Here is a 17,437-nt window from a genome sequence, read left to right on the forward strand (position 1 = left end):
ATGCTCTAGCCCTTTATAGATTTTCTCTAGCCCCTTTCACTCATCTGCCCTCCATTGTGCAGTAATATTCACTTGTAAGATTGTTTTTAAAGTGTTTATAAGTGTTTTTGAAGAGTTTATTGGTATGTTTTATGATTTTCATCAGTTCAAACTAGTAACCATCATTTGTGTTTGAACTGCAGTTGTCTTTTGCGAAAATGCCCCTGTGTGCATAACATAAGTATCTGACCCATCTATATATGTGGAGCAGTGTTGTGAAGTGCTGTCATAGAAGTGTGTGTTATGTTTCAGGATATATTTATTTATTTTATTATACTTTGTTGCTGTCTCCTGCATTAGCGAGGTAGCACAAGGAAACAGATGAAAGAATGGCCCAACCCACCCACATACACGTGTATATACATACACGTCTACACACACACATATACATCCCAATACATCTCATCGTATACATACACACACAGACATGTACACATATACACATGTATATAATTCATACTGTCTGCCCTTATTCATTCCTGTTGCCACCCCGCTGCACATGAAATAACAACTCCCTCCCCCCACATGTGCATGAGGTAGCTCTAGGAAAAGACAACAAAGGCCACATTTGTTCACACTAAGTCTCAAGCTGTCATGGATTCCCTTTCGATTCCAGGCCCCAAAAAACTTTACATGCTTTACCCCAGATGCTTCACATGGCCTGATTAAATCCATTGACAGTATGTCGACCCTGGTATAGCACATCGTTCCAATTCACTCTATTCCTTGCATGCCTTTCACCCTCCTGCATGATCAGGCCCCGATCGCTCAAAATCTTTTTCACTCCATCCTTCCACCTCCAATTTGGTCTCCCACTTCTCGTTCCCTCCACCTCTGACACATATATCCTCTTGGTCAATCTTTCCTCACTCATTCTCTCCATGTGACCAAACCATTTCAAAACACCCTCTTCTGCTCTCTCAACCACACTCTTTTTATAATCACACATCACTCTTACCCTTTCATTACTTACTCGATCAAACCACCTCACACCATATATTGTCCTCAAACATCTCATTTCCAGCACATCCACCCTCCTCCACACAACTCTATCTATAGCCCAAGCCTCGCAACCATATATCATTGATGGAACCACTATTCCTTCAAACATATCCATTTTTGCTTTCCAAGATAACGTTCTCGACTTCCTTACATTTTTCAGTGTTCTCAGGACTTTCGCCCCCACCCCTCCATGATTCACTTCCACTTCCATGGTTCCATCCACTGCCAAATCCACTCCCAGATATCTAAAACACTTTACTTCCTCCAGTTTTTCTCCATTTAAACTTACCTCCCAGTTGACTTGTGCCTCAACCCTACTGTACTGAATAACCTTGCCCTTATTCACATTTACTCTGAGCTTTCTTCTTTCACACACTTTGCCAAACTCAGTCACCAGCTTCTGCAGTTTCTCACCTGAATCATCCTGAATCAGCGAACAACAAGTGACTCACTTCCCAAGCTCTCTCATCCACAACAGACTGCATACTTGCCCATCTCTCCAAAACTCTTGCATTCACCTCCCTAACAACACCATCTATAAACAAGTCATAGAACCATGGAGACATCACGCACCCCTACCGCAAACCAACATTCACTGAGAACCAATCACTTTCCTCTCTTCCTACACGTATACATACCTTACATCCTCGATAAAAACTTTTCACTGCTTCTAACAACTTACCTCCCACCCCATATATTCTTAATACCTTCCACAGAGCATCTCTATCAACTCCATCATATGCCTTCTCCAGATCCATAAATGTTACATACAAACCCATTTGCTTTTCTAAGTATTTCTCACATACATTCTTCAAAGCAAACACCTGATCCACACAACCTCTACCACTTCTGAAGCCACACTGCTCTTCCCCAATCTGGTGCTCTGTACATGCCTTCACCCTCTCAATCAATACCCTCCCATATAATTTCCCAGGAATACTCGACAAACTTATACCTCTGTAATGTGAGCACTCTCTTTTATCCCCTTTGCCTTTGTACAATGGCACTATGCAAGCATTCCGCCAATTCTCAGGCACCTCACCATGACTCATACATACATTGAATAATCTTACCAACCAGTCAAAAATACAGTCACCCCCTTTTTTAATGAATTCCACTGCAATACCATCCAAACCCGCTGCCTTGCTGGCTTTCATCTTCCGCAAAGCTTTTACTACCTCTTCTCTGTTTACCAAATCATTTTCCCTAACCCTCTCACTTTGCACACCACCTCGACCAAAACAAGCCATCACTGCTTCCCTAAATGCATCCTATTCCTCCCCCACTCCCCATACGTCCTTTGTTCTCACCTTTTTCCACTCTGTCTCTCCTGGTACTTCCTCGCACAAGTCTCTTTCACCAAGCTCACTTACTCTCACCAATCTCTTCACCCCAACATTCTCTCTTCTTGTCTGAAAACCTTTACAAATCTTCACCTTCACCTCCTCAAGATAATGATCAGACATCCCTCCATTTGCACCTCTGAGCACATTAATATCCAAAAGTTTCTCTTTCGTGTGCCTATCAATTAATACTTAATTCAATAACGATCTCTGTCCATCTCTCCTACTTACATACGTATACTCATGTATATCTCTCTTTTTAAACCAGGTATTCCCAATCACCATTCCTTTTTCAGCACATAAATCTACATGCTCTTCACCATTTTCATTCACAATACTGAACACCCCATGTACACCAATAGTTCCCTCAACTTCCACATTACTCACCTTTGCATTGAAATTAACCATCACTATAACCCGGTCTCATGCATCAAAACTACTAATACAGTCACTCAGCTGCTCCCAAAACACTTGCCTCTCATGATCTTTTGTCTCATGCCCAAGTGCATATGCACTAATAATCACCCATCTCTCTCCATCCACTTTCAGTTTTACCCGTATCAATCTAGAGTTTACTTTCTTACACTCTATCACATACTCACACCACTCCTGTTTCAGGAGTAGTGCTACTCCTTCCCTTTCTCTCGTCCTATCACTAACCCCTGACTTTACTCTCAGGACATTACCAAACCACTCTTCCCCTTTACCCTTGAGCTTCATTTCACTCAGAGCCAAAACATCCAAGTTCCTTTCCTAAAACATAATACCTATCTCCCCTTTTTTCTCATCTTGGTTACATCCACACACATTTAGACACCCTAATCTGAGCCTTCGAGGAGGATGAGCACTCCCTGTGTGACTCCTTCTGTTTACCTTTTTGAAAAGTTAAAGTACAAGGAGGGAAGGGTTTCTAGCCTCCCGCTCCCATCCCCTTTAGTTGCCTTCTACGACACGTGAGGAATTTGTGGGAAGTATTCTTTCTCCCCTATCCCCAGGGATATTTAGGATATTTCAGGATATGTAGGCTATTATAACATGACACATCATATATACCCTCCACAGAGCATCTCTCTCAACTCTATCATATGCCTTCTCCAGATTCATAAATGCTACATACAAATCCATTTGCTTTTCTAAGTATTTCTCACATACATTCTTCAAAGCAAACACCTGATCCACACATCCTCTACCACTTCTGAAGCCACACTGCTCTTCCCTAATCTGATGCTCAGTACATGCCAATACCCTCCCATATAATTTCCAAGGAATACTGAACAAACTTATACCTCTGTAATTTGAGGAATCACTTTTATCCCCTTTGCCTTTTTACAATGGCACTATGCAAGCATTCCGCCAATCCTCAGGCACCTCACCATGAGTCATACATACATTGAATAACCTTGCCAACCAGTCAGCAATACAGCTACCCCCCTTTTTTAATAAATTCCACTGCAATACCATCCAAATCTGCTGCCTTGCCGGCTTTTCATCTTCTGTAAAACTTTTACTACCTCTACTCTGTTTACCAAATCATTCTCCCTAACCCTCTCACTTTGCACACCACCCCAACCAAAACACCCTGTATCTGCCACTCTATCATCAAACACATTCAACAGACCTTCAAAATATTCACTCCATCTCCTTCTCACATGACCACTACTTGTTATCACCACCCATTTGCCCCCTTCACTGATGTTCCCATTTGTTCCCTTGTCTTATGCACATTATTTACTTCCTTCCAAAAGATCTGTTTATTCTCCCTAAAATTTAATGATACTCTCTCACCCCAACTCTCATTTGCCCTCTGTTTTTGCCTCTTGCACCTTTCTCATGACTTCCTGCCTCTTTCTTTTATACTTCTGCCAGTCATTTGCATTAGTTCCCAGCAAATTGTCCAAATGCCTCTCTCTTGTCTTTCACTAATAATCTTACTTCTCCATCCCACCACTCACTACTCTTTCTAATCTGCCCACCTCCCACGCTTCTCATGCTACAATCATCTTTTGCGCAAGCCATCACTGCTTCCCTAAATACATCCCATTCCTCCCCCACTCTCCTTACGTCCTTTGTTCTCACCTTTTTTCCATTCTGTACTCAGTCTCTCCTGGTACTTCCACACACAAGTCTCCTTCCCGAGCTCACTTTACTCTCACCACTCTCTTCACCCCAACATTCTCTCTTCTTTTCTGAAAACCTCTACAAATCTTCACTTTCCCCTCCACAAGATAATGATTAGACATCCCTCCAGTTGCATCTCTCAGCACATTAACATCCAAAAGTCTCTCTTTCACGCGCCTATCAATTAACACGTAATCCAATAACGCTATCTGGCCAGCTCTCCTACTTACATGCGTATACTTATGTATATCTCTCTTTATAAACCAGGTGTTCCCAGTCACCAGTCCTCTTTCAGCACATAAATCTACAAGCTCTTCACCTTTTACATTTACAACACTGAACACCCCATGTACACCAATTATTCCCTTAACTACCACATTACTCGCCTTTGCATTCAAATCATCCATCACTATAATCTGGTCTCTTGCATCAAAACTACTAACACTCACTCAGCTGCTCCCAAAACACTTGCCTCTCATGATCTTTCTTCTCATGGCCAGGTGCATATGCATCAATAATCACCCATATCTCTCCATCCACTTTCAGTTTTACCCGTATCAATCTAGAGTTTACTTTCTTACACTCTATCTCTTACTCCCACCACCCCTGTTTCAGGAGTAGTGCTACTCCTTCCCTTCCTCTCATCCTCTCACCAGCCCTGACTTTATTCCCAAGACATTCCCAAAACACTCTTCTCCTTTACCCTTGAGCTTCGTTTCACTCAGAGGTAAAACATTCATGTTCCTTTCCTCAAACATACTACCTATCTCTCCTTTTTTTTCATCTTGGTTACATCCACACACGTTTGGACACCCTAATCTGAGCCTTCGAGGAGGATGAGCACTCCCCGCGTGACTCCTGTTTATATGGTGTGGGAGGCAAGTTGTTAGAAGCAGTGAAAAGTTTTTATAGAGGATGTAAGGCAGGAAGAGAGGAAAGTGATTGGTTCTCAGTGAATGTTGGCTTGCGGCAGGGGTGCGTGATGTCTCCATGGTTGTTTAATTTGTTTATGGATGGGGTTGTAAGGGAGGTGAATGCAAGAGTTTTAGAAAGAGGGGCGAGTATGCAGTCTGTTGTGGATGAGAGAGCTTAGGAAATGAGTCAGTTGTTGTTCACTGATGATACAGTGCTGGTGGCTGATTTGGGTGAAAAATTGCAGAAGCTTGTGATTGAGTTTGGTAAAGTGTACGAAAGAAGAAACCTGAGAGTGAATGTGAATAAGAGCAAGGTTTTTAGGTACAGTAGGGTTGAGGGACAAGTCAATTGGGAGGTAAGTTTGAATGGAGAAAAATTGGAGGAAGTGAAGTGTTTTAAATATCTGGGAGTGGATTTGGCTGTGGATGGAACCCTGGAAGCTGGAAATGAATCATAGGATGTGGGAAGGGGCGAAAGTTCTGGGAGCGTTGATAAATGTATGGAAGTTGAGAACGTTATCTTGGAAAGCAAAAATGGGTATGTTTGAAGGAGTAGTGGTTCCAACAATTATATATGTTTGCGAGGCATGGACTATAGATAGAGTTGTGTGGAGGAGGGTGGATGTGTTGGAAATGTGATGCGTGAAGACAATGTGTAGTGTGAGGTGGTTTGATCGAGTAAGTAATGAAAGGGTAAGAGAGATGTGTGGTAATAATAAGAGTGTGGTTGAGAGAGCAGAAAAGGGTGTTTTGAAATGGTTTGGTCACATGGAGAGAATGAGTGAGGAAAGGTTGACCAAGAGGATATATGTGTCAGAGGTGAAGGTAATTAGGAGAAGTGGGAGACCAAATTGGAGGTGGAAAGATGGAGTGAAAAAGATTTTGAGTGATTGGGGCCTAAACATGTAGGAGGGTGAAAGGCATGGAAGGAATAGAGTGAATTGGAACAGTGTGGTATACCGGGGTTGTCGAGCTGTCAATGGATTGAACCAGGGCATGTGAAGCGTCTGGGGTAAACCATGGAAAGTTTTGTGGGGCCTTGATATGGAAAGGGAGCTGTGGTTTCAGAGCAGTATACATGTCAGCTAGAGACTGAGTGTGACCGAATGTGGCCTTTGTTTTCTTTTCCTAGCGCTACCTCACACACATGAGGGGGGAGGGGGCTATCATTTCATGTGTGGCGGGGTGGCGACGGGAATGAATAATGGCAGACAGTATGAATTATGTACATGTGTATATATGTATATGTCTTTGTGTGTATATATATGTATATGTTGAGAGGTATAGGTATGTATATGTGCGTGTGTGGATGTGTATGTATATGCATGTGTATGTGGGTGTGTTGGGCCATTCTTTCGTCTGTTTCCTTGCGCTACCTTGCTTATGCGGGAGAGAGTGACAAAGTGTAATAAATAAAGATACATCATATTTGTTCAACCCTGTTACGATGCCCCACTATGTATGTGCATATGGACAATGTTGGGTCATTGGCTTAGTTGATGAACTTGATGATATCTTATTAAACTGGAAATCCTACTCTGAGGATGATAGTGATGACTGAATATTATTTTGGTGAATATATGCTCGAGTTTGTTTTTTGGGTTTTTGTTAGCTGTGCTTGGAGTTTAGGGGATATTACAGGGCAGACAAACATTATGATTGTCTCACTTCCTGCCTCTTCTCAGTCAGGCCCAAGTAGTGCGCAGCATTTGTAAATGGTGCAACTATATAGTCCTTCCTACCTTATCACCACCTCCCAACCAACCACTTCTTTTGCAACTCTATCATGCATAGAACATTACTCCAAGAAGTAAGATTGTTTTGAAATAAAGTTTTTATTGTATGTGTAATACTACAAAGATTATGTTATTGTATGTTTCCAGTTTGTAGTGGAACAGCACCCTACATGAGTATGCAGGGATGTTTTTCTTTGAAATCGCCTATAGCCAAACTATACATGCTAGCAAAATTCTAAAACCACTGTCACATATGTAGACTCTTGTACTAATCAGTGGTATATAAAAGAAAATAGAAAAATTAAATAGTATTGGGAAAACTAATCAAGAAGGTGAACAATTTTGGAAATTGTCTGGAGATTCAATTTTTTTAGTTTACCATCCTTAGCACTGCTCATTTCCAATTTCTGATTTTGTGATTACTTCGTGTTTTGTAAGGAAAAATATGAGTTAATTGTATTGGAAACTAGATCACATGACTTTGCATCTCATGAATATATTTTTTATGTGAAAGAGCAACTACTTTAACATGGAATGTTGTTGGTTTCTTATGAAAATTTTTTTTTTTCACCAAAAAACCTCTCCAAAGAAAATAAAAGTATGTTTTGCCCACTCTGCCACTCCACAGTTCATTCCCTTTACATTCCCAGCTATACCAAAACTATCATGCACCCTCCCATCTGATCATACCACATGCTTCTCTCAAGTTGCTCATTTCCACAGCCTTTGTGACTCATTCCATGCCCTAGTTTTGGCTCCTTTGGTGAGGTCAAGAGGACTGTGCTATTCCTTAATTCTTTCTTTATTCCATATGTACACCTGTACCCTTCATTACTCTGTTAAGGGGCCCAATGACTCTTCTACCTTGTACTGCTCTCAACCTTATCTTTCCTTTCATATCATCAAACTTACCCAATAGCTTTTAAATAATTGAATTCTGTCACCTCCGTCTTTCTCCCCTTGTATCTGTAACTGAGTTAAGTTCCCTATCTTCTCTCACTCTGTTGGGGTTTTTAAAATTTTTGCTTTCATTTTTTCCTTTTGAACACCATCACTTAACTTTTTACTTTAACTTATCTACATTGCCTATGATTACTCACTTATACATTACAACCTTCCGCAACTGTCTTCACTCTCAGCAAACATCACAGTATCATCCACAAACAGGATTATCACTAACCACCATACCTCACAACTACACTCCGTATCTGCACCCCATTTCCTTAGTTTTACTTATCACTATATGTATATTTTATTTTTTTTTCTATTATACTTGATCACTGTTTCCCATGTCAGTGAGGTGGCACCAGGAAACAGACGAAGAAAGACCCATCCTTTCACATACATGCATTCATACATACATGCACAGACATATACATATATACTCATTTTGGAAAGGATCACAATTTTGCGCGTGATCAAGATGAGTCCACGGGGAAAATGAAACACGATAAGTTCCCAAGTGCACTTTTGTGTAATAATCACATCATCAGGGGAGACACAAGAGAGAAATATAAGTCAGTTGATATACATCGAAGAGATGAAGCTAGAACACCATTTGGTAAACATGCGATTGTCCAAGACATACAATGAGCGTTCATAAACTTCTCATTTTACAAATTTGATCAACAGTAAAGTTATCTAATTTGTATAGACCATCACTAATATTAAGATTGTAATTCTTTGTGTATTTGATGATAGAAGATTCAGTGATATTTCTCATGGTAATAGAGTTAAGAGTTAATAACTGAGATGGCATTACTCCAGTCAGTACAATGATCATAGTTTTTAACATAATTAAACAAGGCATTTGCTCATTTCCTCCATGTGTCCAAACCATTTCAACACATGCTCTTCTGCTATCTCACACATTCTCTTTATTACCACACATCTCTCTTACCCTTTCATTACTTACTTGATCAAATCGCTTCACACCACATATTCTCCTCAAAAATTTAATTTCCATCACATCCACCCTCCGCTGTACAACCGTATCTATAGCCCATGCCTCGCAACCATATAATATCATTGGAACTACTATTCCTTCAAACTAACCCAATCTCATATATCCGTTATTACTTTACTCAATCGAGAGAGTTATATTATCATCATTTCAGTGTCTGTACCTTCAGGCATTACATATATGCAATCCAGAGGTTATTGGTGATGAATTTGAGATGTATTTTATTATATCCAAGTGAAAGTATCCTAGATCTTTCATTGATAGATCCCTTTAGTTGGCAAAGAAATAATTTTATAGAGTTGAACTCAAACCTCCCCTTGACACCAAGAACCTTTTAGTTTTCCCTTTCGATAATGATTTTACTTTACCTTCCTTATTGCTTATATCCTCTGATGTAAATGTTGCCTTCAGCAACGACAATACTATAAAGAACATCTTGAGAACTCACCAGAAAGTTTTGCAGGATGCATCTATAGAGTATCATGTAGAAATTGTGATAAGTTTTATGTTTGGCAGACTGTTAAGGATCTTTTTGTTAGACTTAAGCAACATGAATATAATATTTGAACAGGACAAGAATCAAATGCCTTGTTTAATCATGTTTGAAAATTATGATCATTGTATTGACTGGAGAAATGCCATATCAGTTATTAACTCTAACTCCTGTACCATGAGAAATATCATTGAATCTTTTATTATCAAGTACACAAAGAACTGTAACATTAATATTAATGAAGGTCTATATAAATTGGATAGCTTTATTGTTGAGAAGATTTGTGAACAATTCCCCTTCTTGTTCACATAGTAAAATTTTATGATACACATGTTGCCAGACTTGAACACACCTGACCTCCGTTCAGGTAGTCATTTGTTTACCAAATGGCATCCTAGCTACATCTCTGTGTTGTATATCAGCTGACTATTATATTTCTTTCTCGCATCTCCCCTGATGATGTGATCATTACACAAAAGTGCCCTTGGGTAGTTATCATGTTTCATTTCCCTGTGTTTGATGTCTCCATGGCAGTTTGATTTGTTTGTGGATGGGGTGGTTAGGGAGGTGAATGCAAGAGTTTTGGAGAGAGGGGCAAGTATGCAGTCTGTTGTAGATGAGAGGGCTTGGGAAGTATCAATTGTTGTTTGCTGATGATACAGCTATGGTGGGTGATTCGGGTGAAAAACTGCAGAGGTTGGTGACTGAGTTTGGTAAAATGTGTGAAAGTGGAAAGCTGAGAGTAAATGTGAATAAGAGCAAGGTTATTAAGCTCAGTAGGGTTGAGGGACAAGTTAATTGGGAGGTAAGTTTGAACAGGAAAAACTGGAGGATGTGAAGTAATTTAGATATCTGGGAGTGGATTTAGCAGTGGATGGAACCTTGGAAGCAGAAGTGAGTCACAGGGTGGGGGAGGGGGGAAGGTTCTGGGAGCGTTGAAAAATGTGTGGAAGGCGAGAATGTTATTTCGGATAGCAAAAATGGGTATATGTGAAGGAATAGTGGTTCCAACAATGTTATATGATTGTGAGGCATGGGCAATAGATAGGCTTGTGCGGAGGAGGGTGGATGTGTCGGAAATGAAATGTTTGAGGACAATATATGGTGTGAGGTGGTTTGATTGAGTAAGTAATGAAAGGGTAAGAGAGATGTGTGGAAATAAAAAGAGCGTGGTTGAGAGAGCAGAAGAGGGTGTTTTGAAATGGTTTGGGCACATGGAGAGAATGAGTGAGGAAAGATTGACCAAGAGGATATATGTGTCGGAGGTGGAGGGAACGAAGAAGTGGGAGACCAAATTGGAGATGGAAAGATGGAGTGAAAAAGATTTTGTGTGATCGGGGCCTGAACATGCAGGAGGGTGAAAGGAGGGCAAGGAATAGAGTGAATTAGATCGATGTGGTATACTGGGGTTGACGTGCTGTCAGTGGATTGAATCAGGGCATGTGAAGCGTCTGGGGTAAACCATGGAAAGCTGTGTAGGTATGTATATTTGCGTGTGTGGACGTATGTATATACATGTGTATGGGGGTGGGTTGGGCCATTTCTTTCGTCTGTTTCCTTGCGCTACCTCACAAACGCGGGAGACAGCGACAAAGCAAAAAAAAAAAAAAAAAAATTGAAAGGTATGTGTATGTATATGTGTGTGTGTGTGTGTGTGTGTGGGCACTTATGCATGTGTATGCGGGTGGGTTGGGCCATTCCCTGTCTGTTTCCTTGCACTACCTCACTAATGCGGGAGACAGCGATTAAGTATAATAGATGAAATTAGATAAATGAAATGTATTATCCCTTGGAATAGGAGACAGAATACTTCCCATGTATTCCCCGCGTGTTGTAGAAGGCGACTAAATGGGCTGGAGCTGGGGGCTGGAAACCCCCTTCATTGTATTTAAATTTCTAAAAGGGGAAACAGGAGTCATGCAGAGACCGCTCTAAATGTGTGTGGATGTAACCAACATGAGAAGAAAGGAGAGATAGGTAGTATGTTTGAGGAAAGAAACCTGGATATTTTGGCTTTGAGTGAAACGAAGCTCATGGGTAAAGGGGAAGAGTGGTTTAGGAATGATTTGGGAGTAAAGTCAGGGGTTAGTGAGAGGAGAAGAGCAAAGGAAGGATTAGCACTACTCCTGAAATAGGAGTTGTGGAAGTACTTGATAGAGTACTTGATAGAGCTTGTGGATTTGTGTGCTGAAAAAGGACTGGTGATTGGGAATACCTGATTTGAAAAGAGATGTACATAAGTATACGTATGTGAGTATGAGAGATGGTCAGAGGGCGTAACTGAATTACGTGTAACTTATAGGCATGTAAAAGAGAGACTTTTGGATGTTAATGTGCTGAGAGCAGAGGCAAAGGTGAAGATTTATAGAGGTTTCCAGAAAAGAAGAGAGAATGTTGGGGTGAAGAGAGTGGTGAGAGTAAATGAGCTTGGAAAGGAGATTTGTGTGAGGAAGTATCGGGAGAGATTGGGTGTAGAATGGTGAAAGGAGAGAGAAAATGACATGAGGGGAGTGGGTGAGGAATGGGATGTATTTTGGGAAGCAGTGATGGCTTGCGAAAAAGATGCATGTGGCATGAGAAAGGTGGGAGGTGGGCAGATTATAAAGGGTAGTGATTGGTGGGATGAAGAAGTAAGATTGTTAGTGAAAGAGAAAAGAGAGGCGTTTGGATGATACTTGCAAGGAAGTAGTGCAGATGGCTGGAAGATATATGAATGAAATTGGCTGGAGGTCAATAGAAAGGTGCAAGAGGTGAAAAAGAGGGCAAATGAGAGTTGGGGTGAGAGAGTATCATTAGATTTTAGGGAGAATAAAAAGGGGATAAGAGAATAAAAAGTGGATAAGAGTGAGTGCTCAAATTACAGAGGTATAAGTTTGTTGACTATTCCTGGTAAATTATATGGGAGGGTATTGATTGAGAGGGTGAAGGCATGTACAGAGCATCAGATTGGGGAAGAGCAGTATGGTTTCAGAAGTGGTAGAGGATGTGTGGATCAGGAGTTTCCTTTGAAGAATGTAAGTGAGAAATACTTAGAAAAGCAAATGATTTGTATGTAGCATTTATGGATCTGGAGAAGGCATATGATAGAGATGCTCTGTGGAAGGTACTAAGAATATATGGTGTGGGAGGCAAGTTGTTGGAAGCAGTGAAAAGTTTTTATCGAGGATGTAAGGCATGTGTACGTGTAGGAAGAGAGGAAAGTGATTGGTTCTCAGTGAATGTAGGTTTGTGGCAGGGGTGTGTGATGTCTCCATGGTTGTTTAATTTGTTTATGGATGGGGTTGTTAGGGAGGTGAATGCAAGAGTTTTTGGAAAGAGGGGCAAGTATGAAGTCTGTTGGGGATGAGAGAGCTTGGGAAGTGAGTCAGTTGTTGTTCGCTGATGATACAGCGCTGGTGGCTGATTCATGTGAGAAACTGCAGAAGGTGGTGACTGAGTTTGGTAAAGTGTGTGAAAGAAGAAAGTCAAGAGTAAATGTGAATAAGAGCAAGGTTATTAGGTACAGTAGGGTTGAGGGTCAAGTCAATTGGGAGGTAAGTTTGAATTGAGAAAAAGTGGAGGAAGTAAAGTGTTTTAGATATCTGGGAGTGGATCTGGCAGCGGATGGAACCATGGAAGCGGAAGTGAATCATAGGGTGGGGGAGGGGGCGAAAATCCTGGGAGCCTTGAAGAATGTGTGGAAGTCGAGAACATAGTCTCTGAAAGCAAAAATGGTTATGTTTGAAGGAATAGTGGTTCCAACGATGTTGTATGGTTGCAAGGCGTGGGCATGGACAGAGTTGTGCGCAGGAGGATGGATGTGCTGGAAATGAGATGTTTGAGGACAATATGTGGTGTGAGGTGGTTTGATTAAGTAAGGTAAAGGTAAGAGAGATGTGTGGAAATAAAAAGAGCATGGTTGAGAGAGCAGAAGAGGGTTTTGAAATGGTTTGGGCACATGGAGAGAATGAGTGAGGAAAGATTAACCAAGAGGATATATGTGTCGGAGGTGGAGGGAAGGAGGAGAAGTGGGAGACCAAATTGGAGGTGGAAAGATGGAATGAAAATGATTTTGAGTGATTGGGGCCTGAACATGCAGGAGGGTGAAAGGTGGGCAAGGAATAGAGTGAATTGGATCGATGTGGTATACTGGGGTCGACGTGCTGTCAGTGGATTGAATCAGGGCATGTGAAGCGTCTGGGGTAAACCATGGAAAGTTGTGTGGGGCCTGGATGTGGAAAGGGAGCTGTGGTTTCGGGCATTATTGCATGACAGCTAGAGACTGAGTGTGAACGAATGGGGCCTTTGTTGTCTTTTCCTAGCGCTACCTCGCACACATGAGGGGGAGGGGGATGGTATTCCATGTGTGGCGAGGTGACGATGGGAATGAATAAAGGCAGACAGTGTGAATTGTGTGCATGTGTATATATGTATGTGTCTGTGTGTGTATATATATGTGTACATTGAGATGCATGGGTATGTATATTTGCGTGTGTGGATGTGTATGTATATACATGTGTATGGGGTTGAGTTGGGCCATTTCTTTCGTCTGTTTCCTTGCGCTACCTCGCAAACGCGGGAGACAGCAACAAAGCAAAATAAAATGAAAAAAAAAGATGTTTTGGAAGGAGGTAAGTAATGTGCGTAAGACAAGAGAACAAATTAGAACATCGGCAAAGGTGGCAAGTGGGGAGGTAATACCAAGTGATGAGGTGAGGAGATGGAGTGAGTATTATGAAGGTTTGCTGAATGTGTTTGATGATAGAGTGGCAGATATAGGGTGTTTTGGTTAGGGTTGTGTGCGAAGTGAGAGGGTCAGGGAGAATGGTTTGGTAAAGAGAGAAGAGGTAATGGAAGCTTTGCGGTAGATGAAATCCAGCAAGGCAGCATGTTTGGACGGTATTGCAGTGGAATTTATTTTAAAAAAAGGGGATGGGAGTGACTATGTTGTTGATTGGTTGGTAAGGATATTCATTGTATATATGGATCATGACGAAGTGCCTGAGCATTGGCGGAATACATGCATAGTGCCTTTGTACAAAGGCAAGGGGATAAAGGTGAATGTTCTAACTACTGAGACATAAGTTTGAGTATTCTTGAAAGACTGGATGGGAGGATATTAATTAAGAGGGTATAGGCATGTACAGAGTGGTTTAAGAAGTGGTAGAGGATGTGTGGATCAGGTGTTTGTTTTGAAGAATGTATATTATGAATGCTTACAAAACCAGATGGATTTGTATGTAGCATTTATGGAATTGGAGAAAGCACATGTTAAGGTTGATAGAGATGCTTTATGGAAGGTTTTAAGAGTATATGGTATGGGAGGTAAGTTGCTAAAAGCAGTGAAAAATTTTAAACAAGGATGTATAGTATGTGTATGGGTAGGAAGAGAGGAGAACAATTGGTTCCCAGTGAATGTCGGTTTGTGGCAGGGGTGTGTGATGTCTCCATGGTTGTTTAATTTGTGTGTAGATGTGGTGGTTATGGAGGTAAATGCAAGAGTTTTGGAGGGAAGGGTGAGTATGCAGTCTGTTGTGGATGAGAGGGCCTGGGAAGTGAGTTAGTTGTTGTTCACTGATGATACAGCTCTGGTGGCTGATTCATCTGAGAAACTGCAGAGGTACTGCACAGTACTGCTGGTACCTTTTAAAAACACCATGTTAAGTTCCTTGTGCTTGTCCTTTCTCAGAAATTTTCTAGAAGAGGAAAGGCCACCTTTCTGAGCATTAGGAAACTTCTTTCTTTTTGCTTTGGCCTTGATAATGCTATAAGATGTACTTTTATTGTATCAGTAATCCTGCGTGAGGCAGGAGCGACTCTCTCTATGCTCAGAGTACTCAATAATTTTCAGTTTTTCAGCAATACTTAGGTGTTTCCTGGACCTCTTGGCACATGCAACTATACTATGACTCTTATTTCCGATGGTGTATTACAAAAAAAGCAGGCCTTTTTACCACAAAAAACACTGCAATCGCATGAGAACATGGCCACTGTGTTATTTTTGTCTTGACTAAGTGTGCACTGATCTCAAACTAGCCTGGAAGGACCAAGCTGGTCTTGCTGCATCTTGAAATTTCTTCTTAGATCATCTTTATAAGCCTGAATGTACTGAAACTGATACTGCATTGTTAAGATACAGCAAATAAGTGTAAAATCAAGTAGTGAGAACATCGCATGTAAATGTGCATCAAGAAGATTTACTGCAGGCAGTCCTATGTTGTTCTGTAACCAGTTTCCTAACTTGAGGACAAGCAAACCCATACTGACATCAGGAACTAATGGACTAGTCCATTACATCCCTAACTCAGTCAAATTGTTCCTTACCTCACTAGACTAAATTCCCGATGTAATGAATTTCTTACAGAAATTTTTTGGAAATCCTAAGCTTAATCTGATGGGGTCCTGAGTTCAATCTGTTTAAAGCTTAAATCTGATACATTGATGTTGGCCAGTATGGGAACTTGCAGAAGAATGAAATGTCTTATTTGGGAAATTGACAAAGTATGTTTTAGGATTCTTTTAGATTACATTAGGAGTATTAAACTCCTTGTTGTAAAATAAGATGAATTTAGGATAATAAGAGGACACACGATCTAGCTTAATGCATATAGGCAAGATGAGGAGTTTATCAGAATAATATGGTAAGTTTAACATACAGTCTAGTATTGGTACCTCAAGGGGTTGTATCACTAACATGTATATGAGGTCAATTGATAAGAATTTTTTTAAAGGGTAAGATAAGATTAGTTTTAAGAGGATTAATATCTGAAAGATGAAGTAAAAGGTGATGTGATACAGGCTGCCTTTAGTTTTTTCAATAGTTTAAGTAATTTTGGTCCCTTTTTGGTCTTATTTTGATTAACAATTGCCATGTTGAAGGCAAACTCATTGTGTCCATTTGTTTTTATTTTGGAGCCAGCTTATCATTAAGAGTCAAAGAATAACACATACTTTTGCCAGCATCATTAGTCAAAGCTTTGACATGTATTTTCTCTTTTTTCATTTCTGTTGATTTATGCATATATATTTTATATTGAATATTTCATCTTTACAGGACTTACAACAGAATCTTCGACAAGCAACAAATTCGACTATGCGGGAACGTTTAGATCAGCAGATCAAGGATGCTAAAAAAGCCCTTCAAAACATTAAGAAAGTTATTCGCAAGACAAAGTAGTGAAGCACTTGCAACAGCTGTTTCATATGATGTGCAATTCCTGATGATGTACAAGATTTTACAACAATTTATAGGCTCAAACAAATTTTTTTCTCTATATTATGCAACTTTTTAAAGATGAGTTGAAGCCAAGCACTGCCAGTTACATTATCTTAGCTTGTGAAGAGTTGACCTAATCCTCAAAGGAAGTCTGATAAAAATGGAATGTCCAGTTGCTTCATTGATTAGAACATTTATTATCTCGGGAAATACTGGAAAGGTTAGATAGTTCCTGGTCAACAAGAGGACTTTTATCACCTTCAGTATCCTTAGCATTTGGTGGGCTAATCAGTACATCTGTCAATTTAGTGGTCACTGTCAGTGGTGCCTTCTCTAAACCTTTACAGTGAGAGAAAATATTATTTATCCCATGTCAATTCTCATTATCAAACAAAAACAAAATAAAGGTGTGATATGGTGTTCATGGTGTTATTAGGTAAACATTAATTACTGGAGTGTTAAGTTGTAATTCCTGATTCAGTTGTTTCATCCACTCTCATACATCTCTTATCTTATTTACAATATTTTCCGCTTTGTTCCCAGAGAAAAATGCCTTGTAGGCGGTAATCAAAGCTATATAGGGTGTAGTTGTTAAAGATGTTTTATCACAAGTAGATATGGTAGTTTGGATAAT

At 40.4% G+C, this 17,437-nt stretch overlaps 1 protein-coding gene across 1 annotated transcript in view; it reads left to right on the forward strand.

Annotated features, from left to right (window-relative positions):
* Nucleotides 1-17,222, forward strand: part of LOC139759819 (transducin beta-like protein 2) — a 296,157-nt gene extending 278,935 nt beyond the window's left edge. Inside the window, exon 8 of the mRNA XM_071682309.1 lies at nucleotides 16,642-17,222. Within this exon, the coding sequence (XP_071538410.1) occupies nucleotides 16,642-16,764 (123 nt within the window). The 3' untranslated portion in view covers nucleotides 16,765-17,222. The remainder of the gene's footprint in view (nucleotides 1-16,641) is intronic.
* The last annotated feature ends 215 nt before the right edge of the window (nucleotides 17,223-17,437 follow it).

Source organism: Panulirus ornatus, chromosome 34 (assembly GCF_036320965.1).
Source record: "Panulirus ornatus isolate Po-2019 chromosome 34, ASM3632096v1, whole genome shotgun sequence".
NCBI classification, from domain to species: domain Eukaryota; kingdom Metazoa; phylum Arthropoda; class Malacostraca; order Decapoda; family Palinuridae; genus Panulirus; species Panulirus ornatus.